General features: G+C 41.2%; 1 protein-coding gene across 1 annotated transcript in view; it reads right to left on the bottom strand.

Annotated features, from left to right (window-relative positions):
• The window catches only part of LOC149459306 (CD109 antigen-like), a 188596-nt gene that overhangs the window by 161495 nt on the left and 11711 nt on the right, over positions 1-15390 (bottom strand). The window contains exons 3-5 of the mRNA XM_089681386.1: positions 5097-5257; positions 1141-1169; positions 37-267 (exon numbers count right to left, since the gene is read on the bottom strand). Coding sequence (XP_089537512.1) covers positions 37-267; positions 1141-1169; positions 5097-5257 — 421 coding nt within the window. The remainder of the gene's footprint in view (positions 1-36; positions 268-1140; positions 1170-5096; positions 5258-15390) is intronic.

The following is a 15390-nucleotide window of genomic DNA, read 5'->3' as shown; positions in this document are numbered from 1 at the left end:
AGTGATAGTAAAAGAGATCCATATAAATTAACTTACCATAATGTGTATATCAATGGTAGACATGTAAGGCTTCAGATCGGCAGAGAAGGCCAAAATTCGTATTTTTACTTCTTGTCCCGGCTTGTAAAAGTTGCTGTTTGTTTCAATAAATACAGAATAGCTTTTGGATCTAAAATCAAGTTTAGTTGAATTGAAAAATATTTGTTTACCCTCAGAAAATCCTCTGACGTGAAGTTCATATGTCCCATAAAAACTATTTAATGGAAGCTGAAAAAAACATAAATCAAAAGTGAAAAGAAAGGGGGGAAACTCTTCAATATGTATAAAGAAACAAGTATGAAATGATTACTATAAAATTATTACTATTATTAATATTGTATTTCTTTTGATTTGAGAGTCATTTATATCTACAGTACGTCTAATCAAAAATGACTTTGCCTTAGCACAACAGGTCTTATATTCAATTTAATAGTAATTTACATTGCTATTTTCTTAAATAGGGTACATAAAGAAGTTTTATTTGCATTATCCCAGACGTCCTCCCACTCCTCCAATTCCAAAGTTCTCCCCACTTGAACATGTAGCCAAGTTTAGGGAAAAGGGAAGTATCTAGAGATGTATGTAAACAATATATATTGGTAATGAGAAGCTGTTGCTTAGAACCATCTAGGCATATTCTCTCAAAGGAAGATAATTTAGAAAAAGAAAACAACTTCCACATACAGGATTTACAATATCACAGTAGCGTAAAAATGCTTTTTGCTAACCAAGGAGATGTTACCTGTCTCTTGAGACAGGAAGGTAAATGGGGATTATTCAAAAAATAAACCATCTGTGAAGCTGTAACTGATGAAATTTAGCATTACAGTAAGCCCAGATATGTTTGGTATGGACCGTAGATGTCAGAAGCTGAGCACTGCTAACCTTCACTTTTTGAGACCATATCAAAGAGTTAGTATGAATCAGAGCTATCCAAAGACGTTCAATCTCTGTCCATCTGTTACAATGATGAAAAGTGGACCAAGAAGCCAGATGGAGGAGTTGAGCAGCTGATTAATATTTTGTAAAGTACAGGAATCTCAATCACATTGCTATTTCCTTAGCTATTATTTGTTTGTTTTTTATTATTTATTTCCTTACTTTTGGAAGAACCAAAGTTCCAATGGCTCCTGTTTAAATGAAAGGAAAAAATAAAAAAGAAAGTTAACACAATTCATTGATACTACATAATTAAATTTTAAAACATGTCAGTTGCATATTTTGAAATCACATTTTAAGATAAACTACATAATAATATTTACTATGGGTCCAAAACAGGGACTTAAAAAAGGTATGTAACTATTCTCCTAGTTGTATCCACATTTTGGTCAGACCCATATTTCACAGCAGCACTCAATAAACTCCATCAATATTCATCCACCTGTTGCCCTGCAATTATAATCCTTGGCATTACGATTATGCTATTGCTGCAGGGAGCTTGTCTGTTATGGGACAAACTGCATAACTGTCTTATTGCACATAATATGGTAGCACAGTACATAAAATATGTATAATTTATCCCCATATACTGTAGATTAACTATGATTTATACTTATTTACATGAAATGACTGCAATCTCAAGCATTAGAGATACTCACAGATGAGAAGAGAGGTGAACAGTGCAAAGCTACAGAAAGCAGGTGAAGTAACAAGCAATGTACATAGCAGTACAAAGAAGAGTAAAGACTAAAGAGTAAAGAGTAAAGAGTAAAGACAGGTTGTGGCTCTATCGCCTCCTCCTGGCTTTCAGGGACCATAGAACCTACCAGAAGTCAATAAGAAGGAGGGGTAGAGGCCCAATCAGCATATTCACGTGGGGTCTGGCCAACCCCAGGTTTGGAGACCCTGGTAGAGTGGTGGGCTGGCCTATAAATATGGGGGAGTCAGGCTGACAGGGGAGTCAGGTGGAAGATGGAGTGCTAAGGAGACTGTCGGTGCCTTGGAGGGGTCCCCTATGTCTGGGGGGGGGCGGCCTCTAGGCTGGGCTCGGGCTGGCTCAGGAGGATACATTCTGTGGAGAGGCGTGGATGGGATCAAGGCGTGGAGTAGCAGGGAGCAAGGAGGACAGTGTGAGTACAGCAGCCCACTATGTAATCTACAGGGGGAAAGACTGCCACACGTAGCAAGCTTTCTAAGGACAGCATTGAGCTTAATCCTTTATCCTTGTCCCAGGAGATCTTCTGTGAAGCCAGGAGGGCTGAAGGTGCTTGCAGGCTGTGGGGGGAAAGCAGACGTCTCTGGCTGTAGCTATGAGAAGTAAAGTGATTTTTGAGGGGATGCTAGTTCCTCGCCCATAAAGGGCAACTGCTACTGATCCACAATGACTGATGGCTTTCAGGAAAAGAACAGTCCAGGATCTGCTTTGTACATAGGAAGGAAGTGTCCCCCTTCCATTGTTTCAAGTCAAATTGGGCAACCAATAATCCCTATTTTCCTATCCAAGTTGAATTTCCCTAATAAAACAACAGAACCAAGCCCATGCATAATCTATAGTAGAATAATGATATAACTGTGCAAATTAATCTCTTCCAAGCAATAATGCATTACATACAGTCAGGTCCATAAATATTGGGACATCAACACAATTCTAACATTTTTGGCTCTATACACCACTGCAATGGATTTGAAATGAAATGAACAAGATGTGCTTTAACTGCAGACTGTCAGCTTTAATTTGAGGGTATTTACATCCAAATCAGGTGAACGGTGTAGGAATTACAACAGTTTGCATATGTGCCTCCCACTTGTGAAGGGACCAAAAGTAATGGGACAATTGGCTTTTCAGCTGTTCCATGGCCAGGTGTGTGTTGTTCCCTCATTATCCCAATTACAATGAGCAGATAAAAGGTCCAGAGTTCATTTCAAGTGTGCTATTTGCATTTGGAAGCTGTTGCTGTCAACTCTCAAGATGAGATCCAAAGAGCTGTCACTATCAGAGAAGCAAGCCATCATTAGGCTGAAAAAACAAAACAAACCCATCAGAGAGACAGCAAAAACATTAGGAGTGGCCAAAACAACTGTTTGGAACATTCTTAAAAAAAAGGAACGCACCGGTGAGCTCAGCAACACCAAAAGACCCGGAAGACCACGGAAAACAACTGCGGTGGATGACCGAAGAATTCTTTCCCTGGTGAACAAAACACCCTTCACAACAGTTGGTTAGATCAAGAACACTCTCCGGGAGGTAGGTGTATGTGTGTCAAAGTCAACAATCAAGAGCAGACTTCACCAGAGTGAATACAGAGGGTTCACCACAAGATGTAAACCATTGGTGAGCCTCAAAAACAGGAAGGCCAGATTAGAGTTTGCCAAACAACATCTAATAAAGCCTTCACAGTTCTGGAACAACATCCTATGGACAGATGAGACCAAGATCAGCTTGTACCAGAGTGATGGGAAGAGAAGAGTATGGAGAAGGAAAGGAACTGCTCATGATCATAAGCATACCACCTCATCAGTGAAGCATGGTGGTGGTAGTGTCATGGCGTGGGCATGTATGGCTGCCAATGGAACTGGTTCTCTTGTATTTATTGATGATGTGACTGCTGACAAAAGCAGCAGGATGAATTCTGAAGTGTGTCTGGCAATATTATCTGCTCATATTCAGCCAAATGCTTCACAACTCATTGGACGCCGCTTCACAGTGCAGATGGACAATGACCCAAAGCATACTGCAAAAGCAACCAAAGAGTTTTTTAAGGGAAAGAAGTGGAATGTTATGTAATGGCCAAGTCAATCACCTGACCTGAATCCGATTGAACATGCATTTCACTTGCTGAAGACAAAACTGAAGGGAAACTGCCCAAAGAACAAATAGGAACTGAAGACAGTTGCAGTAGAGGCCTGGCAGAGCATCCCCAGGGATGAAACCCAGCGTCTGGTGATGTCTATGCGTTCCAGACTTCAGGCTGTAATTGACTGCAAAGGATTTGCAACCAAGTATTAAAAAGTGAAAGTTTAATTTATGATTATTATTCTGTCCCATTACTTTTGGTCCCTTAACAAGTGGGAGGCACATAGGCAAACTGTTGTAATTCCTACACCGTTCACCTGATTTGGATGTAAATACCCTCAAATTAAAGCTGACAGTCTGCAGTTAAAGCACATCTTGTTCGTTTCATTTCAAATCCATTGTGGTGGTGTATAGAGCCATAAATGTTGGAATTGTGTCGATGTCCCAATACTTATGGACCTGACTGTATAGTTAGGATGATGCTGGTTAAGAGATTGTAAGTAAAACTTACTATTTTTACTGTTACTTTCTTTACCGGCCCCCCTCATTTGTCACAGCTCTCTAGCAAACCCTAGATAGCAACTGGAAATGATACTTTGAAGGATGAGTTTGATCTTACATGACTAGTCGTTATGCAATTATCTTATCCCACATTTACCAGTTAGATGGAACTATTAAGTTTTTTCTATCGGCTAAGGTAAACCAATAAAAAAATAAATAGTCTAAGCCAATGAGAGCAGGATGGAAGGAGAAACGAAAAAGTAAAAGTAAGTTTGATAAGAGCAAGAATACAACAAAATGCTTATACCATATGTACAGGTATTGTTAGATAGAAGGATTGCAAGATAAGGTTAATTTTATAGCTTGCCACAGATGGGCAGAATTTAGGTAGAATTTTTTATGAAAATTCTTAGGAAAAGAAAGTCCTAAGAATGTTTGTTTTTCTAGTCATTAGTGGGTTCAAATCATCCATTTTCAATTGCAATGACAGAAGAAAATCTGAAGGAGCAAGATGGAAATTTTTTCTCAAAAGAACAAATTTCTAACAGTGTATGTGGTTTTCATTCAATAAAGTTAATTCCTTCCAAAATCAAATGTTAAAAGCAAACAAAATGTTTTCACATTTTGACTGTTGAGAATGTTCTGAGAATTTTTGTACAAATTTTCCTAAGACTTTACCTAAGAATTTTCATTCAAAATTCTATCCATCTATGTCCAGCTTTAATGTCAAATTTCTGTTTAATAAAACAAAGACCAAAACATTTTTCTTTATCTGTTATGTATTTGTTTGCAATTGTTTGCAATGTGTGATTTTGTCACTCACCTCTTTGAAACACTCCTTCTCCTTCAAGTAGTGTAATATTATCTTTTTGAATTTCAGCTTCAACTTTTACTAGAGGTGGGCTATCTTCCAATATATCAATTCCTAAAATACAATTTGATCCAGGACGAATATCTAAAGGAGTGGTAAGCAGGAATGTTGGCCTAATAAAGGGAGAGATATGTCAACTGGGATTGAGTCAGCATAACCATAATTTTTTTTTTTATTGAATCAAACAAAACTATATCACAGTTTAAAATAAAGCCAATATGCATAAAAACACAAAAACATTGTTTATCTGCAGGCCAAACAGAATTAAGATGACTTGAGTATAAATATAGATATCAGAAAAAGGGTTGTGTACTAAAGATTGGCCAGACGAAAAAGAATGTTGTGTCTTCTAATAATATGGAACAAATGAGGTAATTCAATAAGTCCAACACTTTTCTGGTGTGACGGCCCTTTCAAAAGGCTTGCACCAGATTAAAATATCCCTGCCACCTGTATAGGGAGCATTACCAACACTTGCTGCAAATTCAGGTAGTTCTTAATAGCATCACTGTTAAGTTTTTTACTGCACCAAATGAAAAAAATAATTACCTACAATTCATAGATAACAAAACTAGAGGTAATTAAGACCAACTCAAACTTGCTGTACATAGACAGGCAGAGTGCCTGTCTCTGTATGTTGTGTAATAGGAGGCACATTTGCTTCCTCTACCTTCTCCGAACCTGTCTTTGGTTTTTAAAGTAGAACTTTAGGCAAAACCTTTTTTTCCCATTTTGGATAGAGCAAGGGAGGGTTATAACTCCTGTCAGATTTTTTTTTCGCCATTTATGTCTCATTGTGGAGATTTCACTTCACTTCCTGCCCCATAGCCAAACAGGAAGTGAGAAGAAAGCCCTGCAAATTAGGGAAATTCCTTGGGGACCCGCAGGTGACCAAAACTAGTGTTCCCTTAGGAAGATTTAACCCTCTATTACTTTTCTGGGGACAACCCAAAACAACCCAAAATTTGGGATTTTCCTTTACTTTCACTTTTAATGATAATGGTAAACAGGACAAATAAACAGGGTGAATAATCTTAATGGGGGCACAGACAGCAATAAAAACTGACAGGTGATCTAATCCCTCTCCACTCTATCCAAAACATAAAAAAAAAATTTGCCTTTAATTATACTCTAAGTGTGCCTAGCAACTAGTGACACTAACAGTGTGCACTGCCTGATATGGAAGTTGAGACAGTAGTTTTCCTTCAGGTCCACTCTCTCCTTGTGAATCACAGGGGGCAGTGGGCAGATACTAAGGCCAATAGCAGGCTGTCTATTGAGTATAGATCTGCCCACTGCCTGTTGTCAAAAACAAAGGGTGGGATGGACCTGATGGGGAATTAGTGTCTGTAAATCCCTATCAAGTTCTGCCCAACCCAGCTTTAATGCTCCTTGGTGCTGTGCTTATCTGAAGTTAAAGGGGAACTTTAGTCCCCTTTTGAGTGGCTCTGCAACACATCAGCACACATGCAGAATCTAATCTGGGGGCACAAACATCATTCTCACCTAGGCAAAAAATGAGGAACTGCTGCTTAAGACAAAAATAACAGACAGGGTAATATGAGGCTTAGTTTAGGGTGAATGTCCGCTTTAAAATGATTGTAAAGCTTTTTTAAATTAATAAAATTAACAGGTTTATACTTAACTTCTCTGTGCAATGGTATTGCACAGAGTGGCCCCAAACCCCTCTTCCGGTGTCCAATGGTGATCTGAGCTTCTCCTCTTCAGCATCTGGCACCATAGCAAGTCGCTTGTTGTGGGGGTAGACAAGCAAGCTCAACACACGGTGCGGCTTGGTCCTGGCCCCCACTCCCTCTTCACAGGATTTGATTGACAGCAGCAGGAGCCAATAGCTCCCACTGATTTCAGTCAAGAATGTGAGAGAGGCTAGAAAGGAGAAGAGCTGCTGCAGGCAAAACAGCACTGGATCAAGAATGGACTCAGGTAAGTGTTTACGGAGGAGCTGAGGGTAGCTGGTACTAAAAGGTTTTTTTTTACCTGAATGCAAAGAATGGAATATGGTAAAAAAAAGACCTTTTTATCTGTAGAACCACTTTAAGGTCAGGTTGGTTCAGAATACAATGCCACTAAAAGTAGAGAATAGAGAACACTTCAAGACACAATAATGTAAGAATTAAGTGTTTAACTTATTTATGCACATACTATGCATTTTGAAAATAATGTTGTTAATTTAAAAGTATTTAAAGTGAAACTGAAGCTAAAATGCTTTTTACCTTAATGCATTCTTTGCATTAAGATAAAAAAATGTTTCTATTTCTCTGTCCTCCCCATTCCCTGTGTGAAGAGGAACGGAGGGAAGAATAGATCCAGCGCTGTACAAGGCTACATCTCTTCTCCCCTCTCTTCCTTTTCACATAGGGACTCAAACAGCAGGAGGGGCCAGTGGCTCCTGCTGCTGTCAATCAAATGTAGTGAGGAGGAACTGGGGGCAGAGCTAAGTCCCACTGTGTGTGTCTGTGGAGTACAGTTCGAGAGCGAGCAGACACTGTGTGCCCCCATAGCAAACGGCTTGCTATGGGGACATACAAAGAAGAGGAGGAGCCAAGATCACTAGCAGGTGACCCGAGAAGAGGATTGGGACCAATACCACTGCACAGCAGGGCTGGATCTAGCCTGCCTGATATGGGGGTGCAGTAAAAAATGTCAGGGAGGATGTGAGGTCAGCAGGACAATGTATAGGAGTCAGTAGGGCAGTTTACATGGTTTAGCAGGGCAGAGGATATGGTCAGCCGTTTGAAGGGCAGTGTACAAAGGCCATTAGTTTGTAGGACAGTGTACAAGGGGTTATCAGGACAGTGTACAGGGGTAAGCAGGGCAGAGAACAGAGGCTCAGCAGGGCAGAGAACAAGGAGTCAGCAAGATATTGTGCAATGGGTCAGCAAGGCAGTGTTCAAAGAGTTAGCAGGGCAGAGTATGCGAGGTCAGCAGGGGAGTGTACAAGAGTAGGTAAGGCAGTGTACAGGGGGTCAGTAGGGCAGAGGATAGAGGTCAGCAGGGCAGGGGACAGGGGTAAAAAGAGCAGATGACAGGTATCCCCTGGGTGGGGAGCAGCAAATATCAGGGCAGAGGGCAGGGGGTCAGCAGGGTAGTGTAGAGGAGTCAGCAGGGTGGATGACAGGAATCAGCAGGGCAGAGGATAAGGAACTACAGAGCACTGTACAGGGGTCAGCAGAATAAAGGACATTGTTCAGCAGGGCAGAGGACAAGGGTTAGTATAGCAAAGAACAGGGGTTACAGGGGCAGAGGAAAGGGGCTCAGTAGGATGGAGGACAGGGGTCAGCAGTGCAGAGAACAGTGGTCAACAGTGCAGAAGACAAGGGTAAGCAGGGAGGAGGACAGGGGTCAGCAACACACTTTATATGGGTCAGAAGGGCAGGGTACAGGGGTCAAATCCCCCTCAGCCAAAATCCCACCTTCCAGCACAAATATCCCCAATCCCCCCTCCTAGCATGTATCCTCCCGATTAGAATGAATCCACCCCCATTTACCTTTTCTGTTGCAAATAGCCACCATCCCCCCTCCTCCACAAACCTCAAATCCTGAGCACAAATGATTGTTATCCCCACCTCCCATTTCATTCAAAGTACAATTCCCCTACTTGTAAATTCCACCCCACTCCCCAACTTACAGGTGGGAATTTGCTACAGAAAGTGTGAGCTGTGCTGTGTTCTCCCCCTCCTGTCATAACAGCTCACCTCCATAGAGTAGATGTCACAGGATCACTAGATTGGACTTTACACACACAGTTTGATTACCCATCCCCTATGCCTCCAAGGGCTGCCAGCATCTCCCAGCAGCAGAAAAAGTAGGTAGGGAATGGGTAATCAAACCGTCTGTGTACAAACTGTCCGATCTAGTGATCCTTTGACATCTGCTCTATGGAGGAACGCTGTTATGACAGGAGGGGGAGAACACAGCACATCTCCCCTTGGCTCTCTCCTCTCTACCACTGTCACATCTCTCCAGACTGCCCTCCACCTTGTCCTGGTCCTGAGTGCAGGGATGGGGGAGAGGAGCTCAGGCACAATGTGCATGGAGGCATTCTGATAGCTGCTAGCAGTAATCACTGTGTTCTTCCAGCAGGGGCAGCTCCCTGTGGTCACAGGAAAGAAAATTGCTCCATCTATGGCCGGCTTTTGAAGCAAATGCAATGGTAACATCTAACAGTTACTGTGTTTTGCAACAGATTCCAGGTAATTTAATTTCTGTCCCATTTTCTTAGCATTAATGATGAGTGTATTGATCCACAGGTCTTAATCTCAATTTCAGCTTAGGACAAATACAGTAAAAAGGATCCCCCAGTAGCTCCTTAAAATAAAAAAGCAGCTCTGGCATACCCAATCTCCAGCACTTTGTCCGCAGACTCAATGACCCAGGGATGCAGTGACACTCCCATATTTAATGACACCCAGCATCATTTAACTCACTTTCTGTGAGCTCAGGGCATCAAGGCTCCTCCTCATCCTGAATCTTACAAGTGTGTACAGAGAGTGGCATCACAGCTGTCCTCCCACCACTGAGGGAAGAAGAGGGTAAAAAGGACCTGTGGTGCTACCAGACCAAAAAAAAGAAAAATGGTATATATATTGCTTTTTTTCTGCAGGCATTCTCCAAGGTGGTGAGGGGCAAACAGGGGGTGTGGACTGAACCCAGAGATAGGATTTATGATTAAACGTGTTCAGAGAGTTATATATAGGTTTCCATTGCTGAGTGTGCTAGAGTCCTCTACTGATTCACTGGCTTTAATATTTTTTTAATACCTGACTAAAAAGCATGCAGACCTGTTGTTCTGATTTGACTAGCTGCATGAAAGTCTTTGGTTAGTAGTTCAGAAATTTTTAAACGCTAAGCCAGGGAACTGTGATTCTCAGAGTTCAGCAATGATTCCCAGTTGACATTTCTTCGCACAGGCTTACAGAGGAATTACAGATATGGATATTATATACATAATTGCATTGGTCCAGCTTAGACCCAAATATACCATACCTGGCCAATGTCCCTGGAAACTGCTACTACAGTGATCTCCACTAGCTTCCAGTCCTGTGCTGAGCACCCGAACCGGCATTGTGAAAACAGAAGGTCAGCTGCTCAACACAGATGCCATTCAGAGATTGGTTTGCATTTTCTGAATGAGTGCAAAGCATTCTTAGTTTGGACAAGGTGGAGAGTCATATGGTGATGTCTCATTCATTTTATCCAATCAGAGAACTCTTTGCTTTCATTCAGGAAATGCAAAGCGGTCTTTGAATGGTGTCCACGTTGAGCGGCCGACCTCCTGTGTTTAACATGTATCATGCCAGTTGCTCAACACGGAACAGGGAAGCAAGTGGAGTTCTCTGGTGTAGTGATGTATTTTTCAGTGTTTTCCAGCTTCCAGGGGCATCAGCCAGGTACAGTATATGCATAGTTTAATTGGTTCAAGCTGGGCCAATGTAACTATGTATAAAATATCCATACCTGGAATTTATCTTTAATCGAAATGCAAAGCTCACCCCTCCAAACAATACGCCAACTTATCTGCCTATTTAAACAGATATAGAGGACCTTTGCACAGTTTGTTCACCACAGTACAAGGATGCCTTCATGCCAAAGGCATATTAGTACCACCCTATGCATTTTGTCACTCAGATTTCATCAGGACCATGGGAACAAAACTCTCTCATCACACTCCATACTCCATATGCTGTTCCACATAAACCCTTTCCAAGTTTCATGGTATTGTTTTTATAAACAATGAATATTGTCAGCAGAGACTTCTAGTGGTCATATAATATACTGTAGGTGAATGTATACAAACACTAGTTATGAATAATAAAATGTGTCAACCTCTTGGACTTTTAGTCAAAAGAGTGATTTAAACATTGTAACTGTATGTTTCACTTAAAGTGATTTGTATAATTGGGGACTCAATATCTCCCCAGTGTTTGTTTTAGCATGTATGTTTTTTTTATTATATAATAAATTGACGTTACGCTTCTTTAAAAACAAGTGTATGTCTTCCTTGGTACCAGTAAAGTCCATTTCTTCCCTTTGGGGTGTTTTTCTAAACTTCGATTACTTGTTTGTTACACTTGCATCTGATTAAGAGCAGGGATGCTCAAAACTGTTGTTAAACTATATATATATATATATACACACACACACATATATATATAATTTATTTTTATATATATATATACACACATATATATATATATATATATATATATATATATATATACATACTGTATATATTTGCAAATTTTATGTATGTCACTTTTATGCTGAAGTGTGATGCTTTTAGGATTAGTGTAACCTTTATGTGTTAATTGTGTGATTTTTTTTTTTTATTAGCCATAACTAGTTTTGGGTATATATTCACTTACAATATATTATATGACCACTAGATGTCTCTACTGGCAAAGTGCATTGTTCATAAATGATGTATTGAAATCTGTAAAGGGTTTGCGTGGATCAGTATAAAGAGTGTGATGACAATGTTAGTGCCCATGATCCTGATGAAGTCAAAGTTATGAAACACATAGGGCTTTAATAATACATCACACATAATACATCACATGTGTCATCACACTACATCTTTGGCAGTGCCAGGACAAGGTCATCCAGTGTCCAGGGCGAAGAAGGCAAACTGCCCCCCTTCTTCCTGGGTGCAGGAAGTGATGAGGCCGATAGTGGTGCATACAGCGAAATATATTTGAGGTTTGTGGCGTGCGCTAAAATAGTACCCAGAGTAGTGGTACACCAAACTGAAGGGTTTAAAATTAGTGCACAAAAATGGGTCTAACAGTGGTGAAAGAAAAAGTCCCTGAAAAAACAAAGGTTCCCAGCATTGTCTGTAAATGATTTGTAGTAAAATCATACAATAGTAAAACATAGTGAATCTGACATACAGTATATTACTTCCAAATCTTGACAGCAGTGTGTTCATCCAAGCCTTCTCCACCCATTTTGCAAATATACGACAAATAGTTTCCCAGATCAAGTTGATAGTGTAAAGAGAGACAGCTGCCTGCAGTATTTCATGTAGTAGTTGAAGTGGAATTAAGCTTCCCAAGTGTGTTTGTCTTGAGAGAGACTGGCAATTTAAATTGCTGAGTGTATGTCCATTTGTTCGGTAGAGGGAAGCATTTTGTGATTTACTAGCATCTTTTCACCCTTAGAAGAAATTGATGTGGACATGCAGTTTGACTATCACATGCAGTGAAGGAATAACATTGCTTGAGTTGTTATTTGGGACACTCTGGGGTTTATTTACTAAAACTGGAGAGTGCAAAATCCGGCTCACTCCTGCATAAAAACCAATCAGCTTCCAGGTTTTATTGCCAAAGCTTAATTGAACAAGCTGAAGTTAGAAGCTGATTGGTTTCTATGCAGAAGTGAGCCTGATTTTACACTCTCCAGCTTTTGTAAATAAATCCTTTTGTTTCATGTTTAATGATAAGGGGCTTTTTCTAGCGCCTGCAGACCTATATTTGATACAGAAACTTTGTACTGTGTTGCACATTATCTCTTAGGTCCCATTCAGATGGGATGGACTCCATTCCAAATAACAGGGGATCAGCTCACAGTTACCTGCTGATCGGATCTGAGCGGCTGATGACACATCCATGTCCCCATAGTGCCCTCCAATCCAATCTGCCTAAACAGAAGAGGATGGACCCCCTTCCATCTGGATCAGACCCGGAGGAAGTCTGTTGACACCTGCCTGTCTTAGGATTGAATGGACCATCGAATCAGGTCTGCTTGAAAAACTGTCAGGCAGACCTGACAGGCTATCCCATTTAAAAGGGCCTTATTGCACAGTTTGTATGATGATATAATAGCTTTGCAATATTCTTATTGCACTTAGCTTTTATTTGAGGTTGTACTATTGTTTTTTACCAAGAGTTTGTTTATTCACTCTTTGTTGTTGCACATATTTAAGAGGTTTATGATATAGCTGCTGATTTATTGCTTTTTATCTATGACACACTAAAGCTCAGAGTGAAGCTCAGAGTGGAGTTAACATCATTAAAGTGGAATTTAACTGTATCTGAGCACCAGAAACTCAGAAAACACAATTTATATCATTTTTAATATTTAAAGCAAACTTCCCAATCCATCCATGTTTCCATCCCTTATTTGTTGAGAAATCACTTTGAAAAACACCCCCTAGTACAGCGGTTCTCAACCTGTGGGTCGCGACCCCTTTGGGGGTCGAACAACCCTTTCACAGGGGGTCTCCTAAGACCATCGGAAAAAACATATTTCCGATGGTCATAGCAACCGAGACACTGCTCCTCTATCAGTCTCCAGGCGGGTCCGCCCACATGCAGATACGTCCACATTTCCCTGGACCGCGATGTGTGCGCGGGATGACATGCCACCCCTGTCATCTGGCCACATCCCCGGGATCACTCAACAGCTCCGCCTCCTCGCAAGTGATTGGCCGCCGGAACTGTAGCTCAGGAGAGGCACACAGGTGGCCAATCACCGGCAAGGAGGTGGAGCTTGGAGAGGAGGAGCCGAGCAGCAGCACGAAGATCAAAGAAGATCGAGCGAGGGAGCGGTCGGAGAAGGAAGACAGCTGACAGGTAAGTGTCTGTAGCGTGCACATGGTGCTGCTACAGCCAGGCATGCTGGCTGTAGATGGGAGAGGGAGGGAGCGAGCCCAGGCTGGAGCAGGAGTCAGCCAGGTAAGTATCATTGGTGTCAGTGAGAGGAATAGTGCCCCATCATTGGTGTCACTAATACCAATGATGGGGCACTATTCCTCCCACTGACACCAATGATGGGGCACTATTTACTCCCCCCCCCCACTGACACCAATGATGGAGAACTATTCCTCCCCCCACTGACACCAACGATGGGGTACTATTCCTCCCCCCACTGACACCAACAATGGGGCACTATCCCCCCCACTGACACCAATGATGGGGCACAATTCCCCACAATTCCCCCCCACACTAGTATCATGATGGGGCACTATCCCCCCCCCACTGACACCAATGATGGGGCACTATTCCTCCCACACTGACACCAATGATGGGGCACTATTCCTCCCACTGATACCAACAATGTGGCACTATTCCTCCCACTGATACCAATGATGGGACACTATTCCTCCCACTGACATCTGGGATGTGGCACTACTCCTCTCACTGACACCAATGATGTGGCACTACTCCTCTCACTGCAAAATTACAGTTATGAAGTAGCAACAAAAATTATTTTATGGTTGGGGGTCACCACAACATGAGGAACTGTATTAAAGGGCATTAGGAAGGTTGAGAACCACTGCCCTAGCATTTCTAGACATAGCCATCTTTCATATGGGCAGATGAATCATGCAGCATTTACTTCATGGAATCCATAAGACCTTAGCTTAGGCATGCAGGCAGGAGGGTGTGCTTAGCGGAGAAAAGCCCTCCTCCCATCCTCCAGAGAAAAGAAAAAAAAATACCCATGTAGACTCCTGAAATATATGACACAATTCTAGCCTAGGCCAGAAACCAGGAAGCAAATGAAGAAATGTGGAAATAAAAGTTTAAAACAACTTTCCTATCTATTTACTAATGCTAGCAGAATAAGAATCAAAATAGTCAGGAGTTTAGCTACACTTTAACTTTTTACTAAGTACATTTAACTTTTTGTTTGTTTTTTAAAACTGATAAATATAAATTGCAGCAGAAGCATGCAAGATACAATTTAGTTTATTTAATTCCATTATAACTGGGTGTGGTGCTTCTAATAAAATGGGTTAGCCTTTTTTTCCTTTTTTTTTTTTTGCTGTTTATGTAACCACTTCAGTAATGGTGACTTCCTCCCCCTTCTTGCCCAGGCAAATTTTCATCTTTCAGTGCTGTCACACTTTAAATGACAATTGCACAGTCATGCAACACTGTACCCATATGAAATGTTTATCTTTTTTAACACAGATAGAGCTTTCTTTTCGTGGTATTTAATCAACACTGTGCTTTTTATTTTTAGCTAAACAAATTTAAAAAAAAAACATTTTGTAAAAAAAAAAAATATTTTGTTAGTTTCTGTGTCCAAATTTTGCAAATAAGTCATTTTTCTTCTTTACTGATGTGCACTGATGAAGTAGCACTGATGTGAACTGATGAGCACTGATGAGGCTACACTGAGGCTGCACTAATGTGTCTGCACTGATGGGGCAGCACTGATGGGCACTGATGAGAAGGCACTGATGAGGCTGCACGGATGAGGCGGTACTGATGGGCAC

This window comes from Staurois parvus, unplaced genomic scaffold (assembly GCF_062004578.1).
Source record: "Staurois parvus isolate SC_StPar_1 unplaced genomic scaffold, SC_StPar_1.0 ptg000264l, whole genome shotgun sequence".
In the NCBI taxonomy this organism is placed as follows: domain Eukaryota; kingdom Metazoa; phylum Chordata; class Amphibia; order Anura; family Ranidae; genus Staurois; species Staurois parvus.
Note: the sequence above shows the minus strand (reverse complement) of the source record. Positions and strands in the feature narration are given on the sequence as shown.